The sequence below is a fragment of the Ovis aries genome, chromosome 17 (genome assembly GCF_016772045.2).
Source record: "Ovis aries strain OAR_USU_Benz2616 breed Rambouillet chromosome 17, ARS-UI_Ramb_v3.0, whole genome shotgun sequence".
Taxonomy (NCBI): domain Eukaryota; kingdom Metazoa; phylum Chordata; class Mammalia; order Artiodactyla; family Bovidae; genus Ovis; species Ovis aries.
The window spans coordinates 70,142,214-70,162,862 of NC_056070.1; the positions used below are offsets into that span (position 1 = coordinate 70,142,214).

At 45.6% G+C, this 20,649-nt stretch overlaps 1 protein-coding gene across 1 annotated transcript in view; it reads left to right on the top strand.

Moving 5' to 3' along the window:
• SFI1 (SFI1 centrin binding protein) overlaps positions 1 to 20,649 on the top strand; it is a 77,606-nt gene that overhangs the window by 758 nt on the left and 56,199 nt on the right. Inside the window, 2 exon segments of the mRNA XM_042234079.2 lie at positions 8,526 to 8,699; positions 10,167 to 10,238. Coding sequence (XP_042090013.1) covers positions 8,526 to 8,699; positions 10,167 to 10,238 — 246 coding nt within the window.

A 20,649-nucleotide genomic window follows, 5' to 3' on the forward strand; every position in this document is an offset into this window, starting at 1 on the left:
ACACAGGTCAGCACACTGAGAGGAGCAGGAAGAGTTGGTAATTTGAGCCGCCAGTTCTAGTCTTAAGGCTCACGTTTAGATTTTGGAAGTACATGAGCTAGGGAATTACCTCTTTGTGCTGGCTATCTTCAGTATAAACCCTCCACTGTGTATCCAGGGCTTTCCATTGAATTTGACCAGTGAGGTCCTGGTAGAAGATAGTGAGGAGAGAGAGAGGAAAGTGAGGCCAGACTGTTTATCCCCTTGGCTCCCTCCCTGCAAGATGCCTTTTGGCTTCAGTCTTTCCCAGCATCATAGTCTTTACCAGTGAGTTGGCTCTTCGCATGAGGTGGCCAAACTATTGGAGCTTCAGCATCAATTCTTCCAATGAATATTCAGGGTTGATTTCCTTTAAGATTGATTGGTTTGATTTCTTTGCAGTACAAGGGATTCTTAAGAGTCTTCTCCAGCACCACAATTCAAAAGCATCAATTCGTTGGCACTCAGCCTTCTTTATGGTCCAGTACTCACATCCGTACATGACTGCTGGAAAAACCATAGCTTTGACTATACGGACCTTGGTTGGCAAAGTGATGTCTCTGCTTTTTAATACACTGTCTGGGCTCATCATAGCTTTCCTTCCAAGGAGCAAGCAACCTTGGATTCTAACTAACATACAGAAGGTTTTGTTTATTTATTTGGCTATGCTGGGTCTTAGTTGCAGCATGTAGGATCCAAGTCCCTGACCAGGGATTGAACTCAGGCCCCCTGCATTGGTAGCATGGAGTCTTAGCCGCTGAACCACCAGGGAAATCACCATACAGAAGTTTCTTTCTTTCTTTCTTTTTTTAAATAGAATCTACTAGGTCTTGGGCAAGGTGGAAGCCAGCATAGCTGGAGAGACCTATTCAGCAGCGTTTGGTCCCTTCCTCCTGAGCAGTGCCATCTTTGTGCTTCAGCCCCCATCTCCTGTACAGACTGTGTCTCAGCTCAAAATTCAGTTCTAGGAGAATGAATCTGGTTGGTCCAGTGTAAGTCAAATTTCTCCCGCTGCTTTAATCAAGTTTTTCTTGGAGCACGGTCATGGAGCTCCCAGCACAGCTGCTGAGGTCCTACCCATGCTGATCCCACAGTTTTTGAGGGATCCATCCTCAAAAGCTGAATCCATGCCCTGACAGTGTTTACCAGTGATCCGTAGAGTGCTTGTCAGGCCTGCCTTACTTTAGCTTCTAAAACAAAGTAACCATGGCCTTAAATCGAAGCTCTGCTTCCTCAAATACTCTGCAGCTTTAGGATGGGAAGCTGCGATAGGAGGATGGATTCCCTAGGTATTCTGCGGTAAAGCAGCCTTGAGATCCACTGTGTGAGTCCTGCAGGACTCCTTGAAGTTCCTTTACTCTCCTTGAACTTCTGCCCTGCTCGTACCTAGTATTCACACCTGCTCTTTCCAGTTCTCAGCTCCCGCCTAGTTTCTACTCATACTTCCAGGCTCAGGCCCAGTATCATCTCTAGGAAGCCTCTTACCACCCCGTCCCCCGTCCCCACCCCAGTGTGGGTTAGGCACCCAGTGGGGATGTTCCCATAACACACTCAATTTTCCGTTTTCATGGCGTTTAGTGATTGGTGTTCTCATTGTCTTCTTGACACACCATAATCTCTTGAGAAACTTTTATCTTTATATGCTTACTGCCTCACCAGCAATGAGTGTCCAGTAAACTTTCTCTGAGTGAATAAAAAGTGCGTGTGTATGTATGTGAATATCCACGTATAGCATACACAGATATACATCTCTTCAGTATCTGAAGCCTTGTGGATCTCTCGTTTCTGTTACCTTACGTGGAGTCGAGCTTCTTTGTGTGCTGGACACGGTACACTACGGGACTGTCTCCAGGTTTATGAAGGTGCCTTCCTTTCTAAAGGATTCGCATTTCCCTTTGTTATTCTCCTTGGTACATTACTATTCCACAGTCACCTTAAACCAGTTGTAAGGCTTATGATTCCCTGACCCTCTTAGAACCCAGAGTGTACATTCTCACAAGGCTGTAGAACTTCTGATTCACCCACACCCTCAATTTTGAGAATGATCCCTGAGTCTTTTGGAGATGGGCTTGTGCTTACTAAACTGATGTACCTGTCAGCATGCCAATTACTTCCGTTCATTTTAGTGCATGAAGTACCAGTTAATTTGTTTACAATGAGAAATAACCAGGGAAACCAGCAGTATATGCCTACCTGCTGCAGGAAGCCATGTTATATTCCGAAGTTTTCTTAGGAAGTTTGAAATCACAGTGTGGGAACATAGTTGATACATCACCTCCAGGACGAGTGCAGAATATTCAGATCTGACTGTGTCAGCCCTCCCTACTTAGAACTTTCCAGTGATTCTTGTTGCCTTTGGGCTCCAGTCCATTCTCCTTTGCTTTGCCTTCAAGGCGTCTCCACAGTCCGTTTTCTAGGCTCATTTCTCACCACTCTGTGCCTCATACTCTGTTTGCAGTATCCAGCTCTGAGTTTGGGTCAGGTTCAGGAAATCCAGAGTTGTTGTTATTGTTTAGTTGCTGAGTCGTGTCCAGCTCTTTGCGACCCCATGGATTGTTGCCCACCAGGTTTCTCTGTCCATGGGATTCTCCAGGGAAGAATACTGGATCAGGTTGCCATTTCCTTCCCCAGGAGATCTTCCTGACCCAGGGATTGAACCTGTGTCCCCTGCATTGGCAGGTTGATTCTTTACCCTGAGCCACCTGGGAAGCCTGGAATCCAAAGTAACGGATGCCAAACAAGATAGAAGTGATTTTCCTTTCACACACAGGAAGTCTGGAGGCAGGTGGTTATGATGGTAATGTCCAGTGAGGTTCTAATGGACCCAGGACCTCGCCCCTGTCCACACCGCCGTCTCTGAGAGGTGGTCCTCATCCTCCCGGTTCAAGTGCGCAGCCATTCCAGGCAGCTTGTAGGAGGGAGATATGAAGACAGAGTGCGCATTGGCTAGCTCTTAAGGGAGATCGTAGGGACCTGCCACCTGATGAGCCCCTGTGCATCCTCTTAGAACATAATTTTAGAAGGTAGGAGGAGGGGAGCCTCAGAAATGTAGTCCTTATTCTGGGCAGCCATGTGTGCAGCCAAGTAGAGGATAAATACTGGGTGCGTGTCAGTGTCCTATGCTTGCTGTAAGCTGTCGATATTCTTGTTTTCTCATTGTAAGACATGAGAAACACACTGAATACATATTTGTCTTTGTAGCATATTGAAAAACTGAGAAATTACTTTGCTGACAAAGGTCCGTATAGTCAAAGCTCTGGTTTTCCGAGTAGTCATGTATGGATTTGAGGGTTGGCCCATAAAGAAGGCTGAGTATCAAAGAATTGCTGCTTTTGGTGATGTTGGAGAAGACTCTTGAGAGTCCCTTGGACTGCAAGGAGATCAAACCAGTCATTCCTAAAGGAAATCAACCCTGAATATTCATTGGAAGTACTGATTCTGAAGCTCCAATACTTTGGCTACTGGAAGTGAAGAGCTAACTCATTAGAAAAGACCCTGATGCTGGGAAAGACTGAAGGCAGGAGGAGAAGGGGGCCACGGAGGATGAGATGGTTGGATGGCATCACTGACTCAAAGCACATGAGTTTGAGCAGCTCCAGGAGATGTTGAAGGACAGGGAAGCCTGGCGTGCTGCAGTCCATGGGGCTGAAGAGTGTCGCACACGACCGAGTGACTGAACAACCACCACAACAACAAGCCCCAGGCTGTACCGTGTTGCTGAGCGGATGATAGTAGGTCCTTGATACTGAGAGAATAAACGAACTCTGCAGGGTGCACCTGCCAAGTAAATAGTTCAGTGAATTGGTCAGGGCGTGCCTTCCCCTGGGCACTGCTTTGTTTTTTAAATTTTTCTTAACTTTAGAAAAGTCAAAGTCTAGTTGATGTACAATGTTGAGTGTGTTTCGGGTGTGCAGCAGAGTGATTAGGTTACACGTATGTGTATGTTCTTCTTCAGATTTTTCCCATTGGAGGTTGTTACAAGATATTGAATACAGTTCCCTGCGCTATACACTTGGTCCTTGTTTATTTTACAGTAGTGTGTATCTGTTACTCCCAAACTCGCAATTTATCCATTTCGCTTTTGGTAACACCAAGTTTTCTGTATGTGTGAATCCGTTTCTGTTTTGTAAATAAGTTCATTTATATCACGTTTTAGACTCCCCATGTGAGTGATAGAGTATGATCATTTCTTTGTCCGACTCACTCAGTGTGAGAATCTCCAGGCTCATCCTGTTGCTGCAGATGGCATTATTCCATTGTTTTATGACTAACATTCCATTGTGCATACACGTACCGCGTCTTTGTCCATCTATTCCTCTGTCGGTGGCCATTTAGGCTGCTTTCATGTCTGGCTATTGTAAATATTGCTGCTTTGAACATTGGGCTACATGTATCTTTTTGAATGAGAGTTTTTGGTTTTTTCTCCTTGTCCCTTTTGGATGAACATTTTCAGATTCTTTCTCCTCACTTCTATTTTTTGGTGTTTCTCGGCTAATCATCATCCTCCCGTTGACATTTAAAAAAACAAGCGATTGTGTCCCTGTGTTCTGAATTAAACCAGGCTCCTCCCCGTTCCTCATGGCTGTTGGGTTTCTGGTATTGTTTTTGAAGTGCCTTCTGTTTAATATTTCTTTCCTTCTGCCTTTCCTTCGTTCCGTAAGTGAACACACTTTATATGTCTGCCTACTGTGAGTGCCTGGCAGTGTGTTAGGGGCTGAGTATCTATTAGCAGATAAAAGTGGTTCCTGTCATCATGAGGCCTTGTGATGGGAAACAGGTGTATAGGTACGGAGACAAACCTGTGGCTTCCGTTTGTGATCTCTTCCTCTCGGTGTTAGAATAGCTTAGATTTCTGGGGCTGCTTTACTTACAGCAGAGTCGGTATCTTTATGATCATTAAACTTACAGAGCTGCAAATAGTTCGTCTGCTGCTTGACTCACTAGCTGGTGAGGGGGAGCCCAGAGTCTGATGAGAGGAGAGAGCAGTGGTCAGGGACGACTTCAGGCGTGGGCCTCCCAGTCTGATGACCTGTTTGATGATGTAGCAGGACTTCAGAAGGGCACTGACCTAGCACTTTTTCCATCAGTTTGCTGTTTCATAGGCTCTTTATATATTTATAGTAAAACGAGTGGGATGAAAGCCTCGCTTTAAAATTTTTTGTTAATGTTTTATTTTGAAATAATTTCAAATTTAGAGGAACATTGCAAGATTAGGACAAAGAGCTATATATCTTTCTTGTCGCAGATTTTCCTGTTAACATTTCTACCACACTCGTCTGCTTCTGTCTCTCTCCTCCCGCATCTCTCTCTCGTCTGTCTCCTCTGAGTGTTTTCATGTTGTTTGTAGACACGTGCAGAGGGGCAGAGCATTTTAGTCACCGATTCACATGCTTCTGGCTGAGCTCAAACGTGGCCATGCTCTGCCTTCCTGTTTCAGCTCATGCTGTAGGTGAGGGTGCTTTTCCCAGTCTGTGTACTGCCATCTTCTCACAGATTGTGCTTTCTGTTGACGGTTTTGCTGTTTGAAGTGGCCCCTAATCGCAGCGCTGAAGTTCTGTCTAGTGTTCCTTGGTGCAGGAGGACTGTGATGTACCTTATGAAGAAAATGTAGGGACTTCTTTGGCGGTTCAGAGGTTAAGACTCCACGCTCTCGGTGCTGGGGAGCGGGTTCAATCCCTGGTCGGGAAGCTAAGATCCCGCATGCCTTGTTTGTTGTTGTTCATTTGCTCAGTCGTGTCCGACTCTTCATGACCCTCTGGGCAGCGGCACGCCCGGCTTCCCTGTCTTTCACCATCTCCTTGAGCTTGCTCAGACTCATGTCCATTGAATCGGTGACGCCATCCATCCGTTTCATCCTCTTGTCATCCCCTTCTCCTCCTGCCTTCAGTCTTTCCCAGGATCGGGGTCTTTGAGATGTGGCCTTGAGACGAGGCCAAAAGTAAAAAAAGGAAAGTGTAGGCCTTCCCTGGTGGCCCAGTGGTTAAGAATCTGCCTGCCAGTGCGGGGACCACGGATTCGATCCTAGTCTGGGAAGATTCCACGTGTCACGGGGTGGCTGAGCCCACGCGCCCCAGCTACTGAGTCCACGCTCTGGAGCCCGCGCTCCATATCAAGAGAAACCCCTGCTAGGAGAAGCCTGCGCACTGCAATGAAGAGGGGCCACTGCGGGCTGCAACTAGAGAGCGCCCGTGTGCAGCAGTGAAGACCCAGCGCAGCCAGAAATAATGCTTTTAAAAAACGTATGTTAGAGGCGCTTTGTCCAAGCATGAGTTATAGGGCTGTCGACTGTGAGTTCAATGTTAAAGACTCCCTTAATAGTATGGCGTCTTTAAACACAGGCACGCATAAAACAAGGCTCCCTATTGATTAGTTGATGATATTTTTTTGGCATGCAGGATCTTAGTTCCCTTACCAGGGATCAAACCTACGCCCCCTGCAGTGGAAACGTGGAGCCTTGACCGCTAGACTGCCAGGGGAGTCCGGATGAGAGTGCTTTTAGAGACTGGCAGGAGGCTACCTGTGTGTTCTCCTGTAGGGCCGGTGGTTCGGTGTATTCACCGGCTCAGTGCTTATGGTGGCTTTATAGAACTTACCACAAAGAATAAGAATCAAACGATGTTTCCTCCCTCCTCTGGGCCACTTGTGAGTAAGCTGAAGTCAGTTGTCCCCAAAATGATATTTATAGCAGAAAGAAAACAAAATGTTGAAAAGAAAAACTTCCCTTTTCATTTTGTCTTTTTAATATTTATTCATTTATTTGGCTGTGCCGGGTCTTAGTTGCAGCATGTGGAATCTAACTCCCTGACCAGGGTTTGAACCTGGGCCCCCTGCGTCTAGGAGCACAGATTCTTAGCCACTGGACCACCAGGGAAGTCCCTCGCTTTGTCTTTTTAGTCCCCTTTAATTTGGAAACACTTCTCAGTAGTTCCTTATCTTCCATGACCTAACATTTTTGAAGAGTTTAGCTTACCTTTTATACACATATTTGAATTTGTTCAGTGTTCCTTCATGATGAATTCAAGTTATATATTTTTGGCAAGAATGTCACAGAAATGATGCTGTGTTCTCAGTACATCAATATCAGGAGATTTGGTCCTGTTACCATTGATGGTAACTTTTATCACTTGGTATAGATGATATCTGTCAGGTTTCTCCACTATAAAGAAGAGAATAAGTGTTTTGTGGGGAGATGTGTTGAAACTACATTAATAGCCTGTTTCTCATCAGACTAGCACCCACTTGTTTTTACATCCCTTGATGATTCTTAGCTGAGTCAGCTATTCCTGTGATGGTTCCTAAAAGTTTATTAGTTGTATTCTACTGCAGAGTAGAGCTTCCCATTTTTCTTCATCTATTTATTGACTCATTTACTTACTTCAGTATGGATTTGTGGATTCTTGTTTTATTCGGTGGGTTCTAGTCTGTTACTGCCAAAATTGTCCCAGATTTGACCAGCGGGAGCCCTTTTCAGCTGGTTCCTGTGTCCTTTCGACATTCTCCTGTCATTCTTTGAACATTTATTTACTTTCTGATCCAATAAGATAGTCCAGCCTGTCTTGTATTTTTCTTGTCTCAGACCTGAAAGTCAGCCATAGGTCCAAGCACTGCTGCTTCCTCTGAGTAGGCAGTGGCATTTTAGAAACAATATTTGAGCTCTACGTTTGCTCATTGCTGATGGGATGTTGTTGCCACTAGGTATTTCCTGCAGGCAGATCTCTGACGTGTTTTTTAAAATCATGAGTTCATACCAATAAGAAGATCCCTTAATGTTTCTAAAACGGGATTAAAAGTCATAAATTCAGTGTTTCGTCAAAGTGTGTAGCTTCAGATGATGTAAAAGTCGCTTACCCTTGAAATCATTCCTAGTTGTCTCTGCGTGAAGATACCTGTTTCTAACTTGAAAACGATTCCCCTTAAACGACACGTTTAAAGAAGCGTGTGTTAGGACTGAGGTCTCCCAGGTGCCCTTCTGCTTAGAGCTGATCTAGCAGTGCCCACCTCCAGATGGGGTGGGTATTTCTTTTTTTTGTTTCTGTTAATCATCTTTATTTATCTTTCGGCTGCACTGGGTCTTTGTTGATGCACACAAGCTTTTCTCTGGTTGCTGTGAGCAAGGGCTGTTCTGTAGTTGCGGTGCGAAGCCTTCTCATTGCAGTGGCCTCTCTTGTCGTGAAGCACGGGCTCTAGGGCGCTTGGGCTTCAGTAATTGTGGCTCCTGGGCTTTAGAGCACAACACACTTAGTTGCTGTGCAGCATGTGAGATCTTCCCGGACCAGGGATCGAACCCATGTCTCCTGCGTTGGCAGGCGGATTCTTTACCACTGAGGCACCAGGGAAGCCTGGGGGGGGGGGGGTGTTTTTGTCAGAGACTGGGCAGTTTATTGTCCTTGAAGTAGAGTTATTACCTTTCTGTCTTGATGAGCTTTTTAATTTCACTTGTATGTTGAAGGATACTTGCATCACGTGCAGAGATAATTTGGTTCTCCCCTTTTCTCCTCAAATTTGAGGTCTTTTAGGGACAGTGCAGTAAAGAAGCCTTATTCTCCAAAGATACTGTCCACAAAGAAATCCTCTGCATTCTCTGGGAGCCGGAGTGAGGGATCTAGGGCCAGTCAGCCAGTGAAATACCATCCCTCCCAGGCCCGGGCCCGAAGGGACCGGCTAAGAGAACTGCGTGTCAGGTGAGCTTGCCAGGGGTTCCCTGCCTCAGGGTCTGGGCCATTGTTCCCCCTTTTTGGTTAAAACAAGGGGGTGATTCTTACTCTCTTATCTCAGTTAATTGGAGACCGCAATGCTTGTTCGCCATGACAGAATGTTCAGAATATTTAGGAATCTGCAAATGTAGAAACCATCATCGAGTGTTTTCATTCATGGTCTCCACTTGTGCCCCACAATATGTAAGCTATAAAGAGTCTTCCAGAAAAAGTCTAAATGTGGTCCAAGAAAATGATCATTTTCTGCTACTCTTGATTAGGTCTTTGAACGGTATCCTTTTGTTTATTCAGCAAAAAGTTATCAGGTGCCTGCCTGGCCAGGTGTTGTGTTAGATGCTGAGCGTATAAGGTGAATATGACATTCCTAGTGCAAGAGCTCACGGAAGTGTAAAATCAAGTAGGCTGGGCAGACAAGCCACAACAGTGAAGTGTGGAAAGTGCTGTGAGGAGGGTGGATGTGCTCCACAGGCTCATGGGGCGAGAAAAGCCGCACCAGCCCAGCATTGCCAGTGGTGACTTCCTGGAGGAGGTGGGCTTTAGCTGGGTCCGGAAGGGTAAGTAAGATTAAGGCAGGTAAAGGGCAGGAGGAAGGAGAGTGTTCCAGGCTGAACCTGGAGGTTAACTGGCCAAGACAAGCTCGCCTTCCTGTGTGCTCCAGGTGGTATTCTGGGGATGCTGTGAGCCACGGCCCCTGCTCTCAGGCTCAGGGTGCAGAGGCAAAGACAGGCCCCCTGCGAGCGGTTTCCTGGGATCCTGGGGTTCTGCACCATGACGTTACTCCAGGGGCTGGAGCAGGGCTGAGAGTAGCTAGCTCCTTGCTCTGTTTGGCTGGGGAGAGCCCAGGAAAGCTTCACATAGGAGTGAGCATTGAAGATGAACCTTGTTGGGTAAGTGGGCACTTGCCAGGCCTCTGCCAGGTGTTTCAGGCAGGAAGAATGTGAGCAAAAGCACTGGCGTATACTTCCTGTTCCTCAGTTCTGAAGTCTTTATGGACAGAGTATATTAATAGTATCTTTAAAAATAATCTGCTCAACTTTAGCTTTTTAAAGCTGTCCCATCTTGTGCTATTTTTAAAAATTTATATTTATTGCAGAATAATTGGCTTTACAATATTGCGTTGGTTTCTGCCATATATCAACATGAATCAGCCACAGGTGTCCATATATCACCTCCTCTTGAACTTCCCTACCACCTCCCACCCTATCCCCTCGTACCCCTCTAGGCTGTCACAGAGCCCCAGGCTGAGCTCCCTGCACCATACAGCAAATTCCCCTTTTTTTTCTGTGTGATGCAGGATTATCTATGATTCACCTTCGACTCACGCTAGCATCCCACCCACTGAGACCATTAAGTTTCCATCTCCTTTCGAGAAAATTGATGATACAAACCAGATGGAGTTCTTAAATGTGTGTGTCCTTTCTCTCCTTCTTTCAGATGCCTGGCCAGAAAGTACTTTCATTTGTGGATGCGAATGACCTTTGGAAGAGTGTTTCCCTCTAAAGCCAGGTAGTGTTAGCTCAGAACACCAGACTTCCCCGAGTTTCATCCTCAGTTTCTGTTTTGTACGAAGCCCGTGTGTAACCTTCCTCGTGGCGTGTGTTGCATTCCCCCTCTGCTCCTCCCCAGCCGCCAGGAGGGGAGGATGATAGAATGGTAGCCTAACACTTACTAGTCTGACTGAGTGAATGCTATAAAGGAATCACAAGTAAACCAGGACAGCCAGGACCCTCTGGGGGAAGAAGTGTTTGCCCAGGAGAAGCAAACGAGCTCTTTTAGGTCCCTGTTGAGACTAACAGATTGACCTGGTCTGGGGCAGAACCTAGGGAAAAGTTGACACTGGCAAGGGGCAGGAAATATGGTCATGTGAAAGTCCCACAGCTTCAGTTTGTCTAGGCTGCTGCCTACTGCTGTGGGTGCTGGCGAAGATCACTGTGGCTGCAGTGCCCAGAGTGGACCACCCGGGTAAGACGCTGGGGTCAAGGCAGGAGGGAGGGGCCAGTGTAGGAAGTGTTTCAGGGAGCTGAGAGCCGTTGAGAAGGTTGCTGTTATTCTGTCACTAAATCATGTTCAGCTCTTTTGACCTCATGGACTGCAGCATACCAGGCTTCCCTGTCCTGCACTATCTCCCAGAGCTTGCTCAAACTCAAGCCTGTTGTGTCGGTGATGCCATCCTTTGCATCTCGTCCTCTGTCACCCCTTTCTCCACCCACCTTCACTCTTTCCCAGCATCAGGGTCTTTTCTAATGAGTCAGCTCTTTGCTTCAGGTGGCCAAAGTATTGGAGCTTCAGCTTCCGCATGACTCCTTCCAGTGAACATTCAGGGTTGATTTCCTTTAAGATTGACTGGTTGGATCTCCTTGCAGTCCAAGGGACTCTCAAGAGTCTTCTCCAGCACCACAGTTCAAAAGCATCAATTCTTTGGCACTCAGCCTTCTTTATGGTCTGATTCTCACATCCATACATGACTACTGGAAAAACCATAACTTTGAGAAGACAGCTTTGACACTTTTTGGCAAAGTGATGTCTCTGCTTTTTAATATGCTGTCTAGATTTGTCATAGCTTTTTTCCCAAGGAGCAAGCGTCTTTTAATTTCATGGCTGCAGTCACCATCCGCAGTGATTTTGGAGCCCAAGAAAATGAAGTCTGCCACTGTTTCCATTTTTTCTCCATCTGTTTGCCTTGAAGTGATGGGACCGGGTGCTATAATCTTTCTTTTTTTGAATGTTGAATTTTAAGCCAGCTTTTTCACTCTCCTTTTTCGCTTTCATCAAGAGACTCTTTAGTTCCTCTTTGATTTCTGCCGTTAGGGTGGGACCATCTGCATATCTGAGGTTCTTGATGTTTCTCCCAGCCATCTTGATTTCAGCTTGTGATTCATCAGAGTGCATCTATTTCACATGATGTACTCTGCATATAAATTAAATAAGCAGGGTGACAGTACAGAGCCTTGTTGTACTCCTTTCCCAATTTTTTTTTAGATTAAAATTTATTTATTTTAATTGGAGGCTAATTGCTTTACGGTGTTGTGGTGGTTTTGCCATCCATTGACGTGAATCAGCCACGGGTGTACATGTGTCCGCCGTCCTGAACCCCTCTCCCACCTCGCTCCTCATCCCATCCCTCTGGGTTGTCCCAGCACATCAGCTTTGAGTGCCCTGCTTCCTGCATTGAACTTGGCCTGGTGATCTGTTTCACATATGATAATGTATGTGTTTCAGGGCTATTCTCTCAAATCATCCCACCCTCGCCTTCTCCCACAGAGTCCAAATGTCTGTTCTTTACATCTGTGTCTCTTTTGGTGTCTTGCATATAGGGTTGTCGTTACCATCTTTCTAAATTCCGTATATATGTGTTAATATACTATATTTGTATTTTCCTTTCTGACTTACTTCCCTCTGTATAATAGGCTCCAGTTTTATCCACCTCATTAGAACTGACTCAAATGCATTCTTTTTTGTAGTTAAGTAATATTCCATTGTGTGTATGTACCGCAGCTTTCTTATCCATTCGTCTGCCTGTGGACATCTAGGTTGCTTCCATGTCCTGGCTATTATAAAACAGTGCTGCGATGAACACTGGGGTACACGTGTCTCTTTCATTTCTGGTTTCCTTGGGGTGTATGCCCAGCAGTGGGATTGCTGGGTTGTATGGCAGTTCTGTTTCCAGTTATTTAAGGAATCTCTACACTGTTCTCCATAGTGGCCGTACTAGTTTGCATTCCCACCAACAGTGTAAGAAGATTGCTTTTTCTCCACACCCTCTCCAGCATTTATTGTTTGTAGACTTTCTGATGGCAGCCATTCTGACCTGCGTGAGATGGTACCTCATTGTGGTTTTGATTTGCATTTGATAAGCAGTCAGTTGTCCCATGTAGGGTTCTAAATGTTGCTTCTTGACCCACAGGCAGGTTTCTCAGGAGGAAGGTAAGGTGGTCTGGTGGTCCCATCTCTTTAAGAATCTTCAGCAGTTTGTTGTGATCCACACAGTCAAAGGCTTTAGCATAGGCAATGAAGTAGGTGTTTTTCTGGTATTCCCTTGCTTTTTCAATGACCCATCAGATGTTGGCCGTTTGATCTCTGATTCCTCTGCCTTTCGAAATCCAGCTTGTACACCTAGAAGTTCTTGGTTCACTGTTAAAGTGAACTATTGTTTACTTCAGTGAAATGAAGTGTACGGTAGAAACCTCGCTTGAAGGATTTTGAGCATTACCTTGCTAGCGTGTGAAATTAGTGGAATTGTACAGTAGTTTGAACATCCTTTGGCATTTGGGATTGGAATAAAAACTGACCTTTTCCAGTCCTATGGCCATTGCTGAGTTTTCCAGATTTGCTGGCATATTGAGTGCAGCACTTGGTGACAACATCATCTTTTGGGATTTGAAATAGCTTAACTGGAATTCCATCACCTCCACCAGCTTTGTTCATAGTAATGCTTCCTAAGACCCACTTGACTTCACACTCCAGGGTGTCTGGCTCAGGGTGAGTGACCACACCATTCTGGTTATCCAGGTCATGAAGACCTGTTTTGTATAGTTCTTATGTGTATTCTTGCCGCCTCTTCTTAATCTCTTCTGTTTCTGTTAGGTCCATGATATTTCCGTCTTTTATTGTGCCCGTCTTTGCATGAAATGTTTCCTTGGTATCTCTAGTTTTCTCGAAGAGATCTCTAGTCGTTCCCATTCTATACTGCGTTTTTAAAAGCTGGAATGTTAACGGGTTCTCACCCCTTCCCCTTCTTCTTGCTGTGCCTTCTCCTTTTTCTGACAGAGTAGCTTTCCTGACCTGGAAAATCAAGGTCTCTTGATTCAGAGTCTCTCAAACAAATTCAGCTCTTGTCTGTGTTCTCTGAAATCTTTTCCCCTGTATACCTGGTGGGAGGGCCTTGCAGCTCCCATCTTCTCCCTGGGTCTTTACCAGGGAAGCTCCCAGGGTGGCACCAGCTCCTCCCAGCCTTGGGGATCAGGCATAGCCCACTTCTGCTGCTCCTCCTTCCCTTGGACCCTGCCCTGCCCTTTACTGCCTGGAGAGCTCTCCAGCCTTCAAGGAAATCTTTTTTTGTGTGTCTTTCTTTCTTGTTGCCACTGGGAGAACTAATCAGGCTTGCACAGGAAGTCTTTTGGTTTTCTTTTTTTTTGACTCAGTTGAATATTTTATTTACCTTCCCTGCATTAGCTTGGAAGTTATACACTCTTTCATTCTTCTTATACTGACTGCCCTAACACGTGTTTAACTTTTCCGGGTCTAATGTTAATTGGTGTTTTTACCCTCTCCCCAAACAAGGTAGGTTCCTTTGGTCACTTTAATTCTGCCTGTCACTGTCCCCATTTATGTGCCCTACTGTAAGGGATTTTAATTCAGTTTACATTATAAAGTCTTCAGGACTATATTTTTTTCCTTTGGCTGCATCATGCAACATGTGGGATTTTAGTTCCCCCAACTGGGGATCAAAAAGTAGGTCTGCTTGTGATGAATCCTCTCAGATTTTGTCTAAAAATGTTTTTACTTTGCTTTCATTTTTGAGAGATATCTCACTGGTCACAGGAAGTCTGTATTACCAGTTTTCTCCCCAGTTCTTTGAAGATACTCCATTGTCTCCTGACTTGCATTTGCATGCTGTTGACCTTTTGAAGATTCAGTGTTTGTCTTATTTCTTGAAGATTTAATATGATATACCTGGGTGTGGATTTATTTTTTTTTCAAGTCTTTTAGCTCATTTTGAGGTAGGTTATAGGGCTGGTTGGTGGTTTTCTTGTTTGTTTCCTCCCCCCTGTTTTGTGGCATGTCTTTCTGGAATAATTTTCTTGTCCATTGTTGCTGTTCAATAGCTCTGTCATGTCAGACTCTGTGACACCACAGCCCACATCACTTGAGGCTTCCCTGTCCATCACCATCTCCTGGAGTTTGCTCAAACTCAAGTCCATTGAGTCGATAATACCATCCACCCATCTCATCCTCTGTTGTCCCCTTGTCTTCCCGCCTTCAATCTTTCCCAGCATCAGGGTCTCTTCTAGTAAGTCATCTCTTCGCATCAGGTGGCCAAAGTATTGGAGCTTCCACTTCAGTATCAGTCCTTTCAATGAATATTCAGGGTTGATTTCCTTTAGCATTGACTGGTTTCATCTCCTTTCTTTCCAAGGGACTGTCAAGAATCTTTTGTCCATAGGCCTGTGACTTTCCTTTTGTCCTACAGTAACTTTCTATAGAATTTGACCTCAGTTACTTTTCTGTTGCTCTTTTTTATGTGAAATTAATTTTTCTGGACTTTTAGAGAGGAGTGAGCTTTAGTTAAGCTTCCTAATATCACAGAGCTCCCTCTTCTGTCCCTTTCGTGGTGTCCACAGGTGTGAAGGCTTACTCCTCTTAACTGCGCCTGGTCTGATCCTCGGTTTCCTTGCCTCCTTGTCCCTTTCCTGCTCAATGTCTATTCTGCTCCCAGCAGTTCCTCCTCAGCATGAATCCCTGTCTGATTTTGGGGTCAGCTTGGTTTTGGGACTGTAGGATCTGAGGTCAGCACCTTCAGCTCTCACGTGAGCTCTGATTTTGGAGAGCACAAAACTCCTCCCTGTTTCAGCTGCTGGCCTCAAGTTGGGCCTCTGCACTTTGCAGTGACTACTCACCGGCTGATTTAGGTTCTCCTGTCCTCAGGCTCCTCAGATACCACCTTCATTGCTCCTTTTGATGCCGAAGCTCAGCCTCTCTGTACTCTGGTGCTGGATCAAATCTTGGACACAGAATTCCGGGAGAAGCCAAAAAAGATAGCTGTATTGCTTTGCCAGGCAGAGGGGGACACAGTGGGCTAATCCCTCAAACCCAAGTGTCCTAACTTGGGGAATACAGTGACAGGCTTTATAATAATTGTTCAAGGAGAGCGTGATCAGCTCGTGGACACCCTTCTGATGGCCTGGAGGTGCGGCAAGTAGGGGTCCATGTCATCACCCTTCAGGTCCTGCTGGTCTGGGGTCTGCATGCTGTGTATCAGTCATTAACGTCTCCCGCCTGAAGGGGGTTTAATGTCCACAGAGCAGCTCAGAGATGCTGTCATGTGGATCCTTTGATGGGGAAACAGGACCCTGCCCCAAGGCTGCTCTCAACTGTTCTTTTCCCCTTGGTCTCCCATCCTCTCCCTTCCCTAACTAATGGCTGCTTGAATCTGCCCATTGGAACCCAGGGAAGGTCATGGAGGCCGAGTGAAGGCTGTTTCCTGCAGGCAAAGGAATGAAGGACACAAAGGCCTTGTGCCCAGGAGCCCCACTTTCCTCTCTACGAATGGGGGTCCTCTGACTGGGGTGACTTGTCCTCACCTGCTTGCATTTTGGGTTTTTAGGGTTACCTTGGCACCTGTTTTTGTTGTAGTTGATACATGAGTTTTTGGTTTTTCTGCATGGTTTCTGTGTGTGTTTTATAAGGATTCAGAGATTGAAAAACTATGTGGCTGCCTTCACTCCCTTCCCCAAATACTTTTCCTGCTTAATTTTTTTATAACTTAAATTTGACTCATTTAACTGGAAACCTCTTCAAATAATGCCTGTTTATATACCAAGTATTGGGAGATGCTAATTGTGTTAGAAATGTATTTGACTCCAAGTTAGAGAAAGTCAGAAGATGGCTTATGCAAATCAGGATTTGGTTGTTCTCACAGCCTGGTTGGAAAAGATGCTGATGCTGAGAAAGATTGAAGGCTAAAGGAGAAGGGGGTGCAGAGGATGAGAGGGCTTAATGGCATCACCGACTCAACAGACATTAATTTAAGCAAACTTCAGGAGACAGTGAAGGACAAGGAATCCTGGTGTGCTGCAGTCCATGGGGTTGCATAGAGTTGGACACGACTTAGTGTCGTGTTTGGGGATGTCATCAGAGACTCAGACTTTCAGATACTTTTCAGCTCACCATCCTGAGCATATTGGCCCTTTATCCTCAGAGATGGCGCTGCATAGCTGCCAGGTGGCTGTTCTGGCTTTGCACAGAAAGGGCAAGGAAGGGTCGGATCAGCTAGACCTGTCTCTTTATCAGGAAGGCAAAACTTGCCTGAAACCCCCAGCTGCATTCTGCTTTTGTCTCATTGGCTGGAGCTCTGTCATGGAACTCGTTAGCTACAGAAGAGGCTGGAACAAAACCCTTCCCAGCCTTTCTAGTGGATGCTAGTGAGGACGGAGAGGCTGGGCAGGGGGTGTTGGGAATCTGTGACGCACGTCTGCCTCTCTGCATCGGAGCGTTCATGTCGTACTCTGTTCCTTCGTTTGCACTTGAGTGGTGGCAGGGATCGAGCAAAGAACACTGGGCTGGGTTTTAGGAGACCCGAGTTTTGGTTCTTAACCAGACCCTAGATAATCACTTGATCTGGGATTAAGTTTCTGGGCCTCTGTTTCTCAAATTGTAAAATTGAAAGTTTGTTCTCTAAGCATCTACCAGAATTATAATTCTGATACTGTGTTTTCATCAACTTTGAAATTTGTGATGGAGTGGGTATTTTCAACTTGCAATCTCTTTTTAAATCAAGTGGGTTATAACTTTGGGCAAGGTTGGGCGTATTGATCTCCCCCCCCCCCGCTTTTTTTTTGTTTTTTTCCTATATTGAATTATTTATATCTCGCTTTCAGGAACATTAGAAGAGAATGAAATCACACCAGAAGTTTGAGAATAATGCCTTTATGTGCTTGGAGAATGTTTTGACTTCTATAAACCATAGTTGTTTTATGTTTTACTATTAATATATGGAACCATAATAACCACTGAATTAGTAAGGGCAAAAATAATAATAGTATGGATCCTTAGGTAAGGCCGCCTTAGGTAGGAAGTAGTCACTTCTCTTTCTGAAGAGAAGATCTGAACAAAATTACTCAGCTAATTTGGGAAGTAGATAAAAACATCACTTCCATTTAGAGTAGTTTATCAACATTTATTCCTCATTCTTAACCGAGGCCTTGCTTCTTATTTTCTTGAGAAAATAGGAGTAACAGAGGAGACCACTCCATCTCCCCACGGCCAGTGTCTGCTGCCACGTGGCTTGCTTTCCCTGCCGTGTGGCAGATGAGCTGTCCACGTCCTCATCTCTGGCGAGGTCTTCCGGTGCTGCACTTCCCGGTGCCTACGCCAGGCCATCACACTCGGGGTTTTTCCCCCCCTCTCTTTTCTGCATTGATTTTTCCCTCTTTACTGGATCATTTGCACCAGCATATAATGCGGTTATTTTCCTGTCCTGAGAAAGAAGTCTCTTTGACGCTGCTTCCTCCTGCAGCTAGTTCTCCGTCTCTTTGCTGCCCTTCAGCTCACATCCTGAACATCCCCAGGCTCTACAGCACCTCTTTTTAAAGTCTCAGATCTACCTCACGAGGCTTTCGTTTCCCACCTTGCCACCAAAACTGGTTTTACTTTTGTGAGGTCACTTTGTTGTTGTTCAGTTGCTAAGTTGTGTCTGACTCTTTGCGACCCCGTGGACTGCAGCACGCCAGGCTCCCCTGTCCTCCCAGAGTTTGCTCAGACTCGTGTCCGTTGAGGTGGTGATGCTGTCTAACCATCTCATCCTCTGCTGTCTTCTTCTCCTCCTGCCCTCAGTCTTTCTCTACATCAGGGTCTTTACCAATGAGTTGGCTCTTTGCGTCAGGTGGCCAGAGTATTGGAGCTTCAGCTTCTGTCCTTCCAGTGAATATTCAAGGTTGATTTCCTTTAGGATTGACTGGTTTGATCTCCTTACAGTCCAAGGGACTCTCAAGAGTCTTCTCCAGCACCAGAGTTAGAATTAATTCTTTGGCATTCAGCCTCCTTTATGATCCAACTCACATCTGTACATGAAGACTGGAAAAACCATAGCTTTGACTATATGGGCCTTTGTTGGCAAAGTGACATCTCTGCTTTTTAATACTCTGTCTATGCTTGTTATAGCTTTTCTTCCAGGAAGCAAGTGTCTTTTAATTTCATGGCTGCAGTCACCATCCACAGTGATTTTTTTTTTTAGCCCAAGAAAATCAAATCTGCCCTGCTTCCACTTTTTCTCCTTCTATTTACTATGGAGAAATGGGACTGGATGCCGTGATCTTAGTTTTTTGAATGTTGAGTTTTAAGCCAGCTTTTTCACTCTCCTCTTTCACTTTCATCAAAAGGCTCTTTAGTTCCTCTTCGCTTTCTGCCATAAGGATGGTATCATCTGCGTATCTGAGGTTATTGATCTTTCTCCCGGCAGTCTTGATTCCACTTGTGCTTCATCTAGTCTAGCATTTTGCATGATGTACTCTGCATACAAGTTAAATAAGCAAAGTGACAATATACAGCCTTGTTGTACTCCTTTCCCAGTTTTGAACCAGTCATTTTTTCCATGTCTGGTTCTGCCTGTTGCTTCTTGACACACATACGTGTTTCTCAGGAGGCAGGTAAGGTGTTCTGGAATCCCATGTCTTTTCCATAGTTTATTATGATCCACATAGTCATAGGCTTTAGTGTAGGCAGTCAAGTGGAAGTAGATGTTTTTCTGGAACTCTCTTGCTTTCTCCACGATCCAGTGAATGTTGGGAATTTGATCTCTGGTTCCTCTGCTTCTTCAAAGCCCATCTGTACATTTGGAAGTTCTTGATTCGCACGTTGCTGAAACATAGCTTGAAGGGTTTTGAGTGTAAACTTAGTAGCATGTGAAATGAGCATAATTTCACGGTAGTTGGAACATTCGTTGGCATTGCCCTTCTTTGGAATTGGAATGAAAACTAACCTTTTTGAGTTGTGTGGCCACTGCTGAGTTTTCCAAATTTGCTGACATTTTGAGTGCAGATTTTTAACAGCATCATCTTTTAGGATTTGAAATAGTTCAGCTGGAATTTCATCACCTCTACTAGCTTTGTTTGTAGTAATGCTTCCTAAGGCCCACTTCACACTCCAGGATGTCTGGCTCTGGGTGAGTAACCACACCATTGTGTTTATCTGGGTCATTAAGACCTTTTTTGCACAGTCCTTTTGTGTATTCTTGCCACCTCTTCTTAACCTCTTCTGCTTCTGTTAGATCCTTACTGATTATGTCTGTTATCATGCCCATCCTTGCATGAAATGTTCCCTTGATATCTCCAGTTTCCGTGAGGCGATCTCTAGTCTTTCCCATTTTATTATTTTCCTCTATTTCTTTGCCTCGTTCATTTAAGAAGGATTCACCATTGATCTTGGTAAGTTCACTACTTTCGCTAAAGCCAGTTGTGAATTTCCTCTCGCTTGACTCACCCAGGAGCACTGGCCAGCCCACCGTTCTCTCCTCTCAGAAGCCCTTTCTTCCCCCAACCCCCAGGTGGCCGCCCTCTCACTCCTCCGCCTCTGCCGCTCCCGCCCTCTTCTGTTGGTCCCTCCTCACCCGCGTCCCACAGCCCCAGTCCGTGCACTGCCTCTCTGTCTGCGTCTTGCTCCTGGCAACCTCATCAAATCCCAGACGATCCCCAGAGGTACACACTCGCCCAGACCTCTCTCTTGAACTCTGGACTGCTGCCCGCATGACACTGCTGCCTGCCCCAGCTAGACGTCACGGCTCAGCGTGTCCATAGCCAAAGTCTGGATGTTCCTCACAGACCTCCCTGCCGAGTCTTCCCCTCTCCAGTAAAGGAAACACCCATCCTTCCAGAGACTCGGGTCAGAAACCTGGGAGTCCTCCTTACTAGCTCTTATTCCCTCACACCCCAATTGCCGTACCAAATGCCAAAATTAGGTTGATTCAGCCTTCAGAGTAGACGCAGACTCGAGCTCTTTCCAGCACCTCTAGTTGCCACCACGGTGCTTCAGGCCATCATCGTGTCTCCCTTGAATGACTCCTGGAACCTCATCCCTGGACTCCTGCTTCCAGCCTCGTCCTTAGTCAGTATCTTTAAGCAGAACAAGGGCTGTTTCCTGTCCTGCTGACGGTAAAAACCAGAGTCCTTACTGTGACTTGTTTTTGTTTTAATTATTAGGCCAG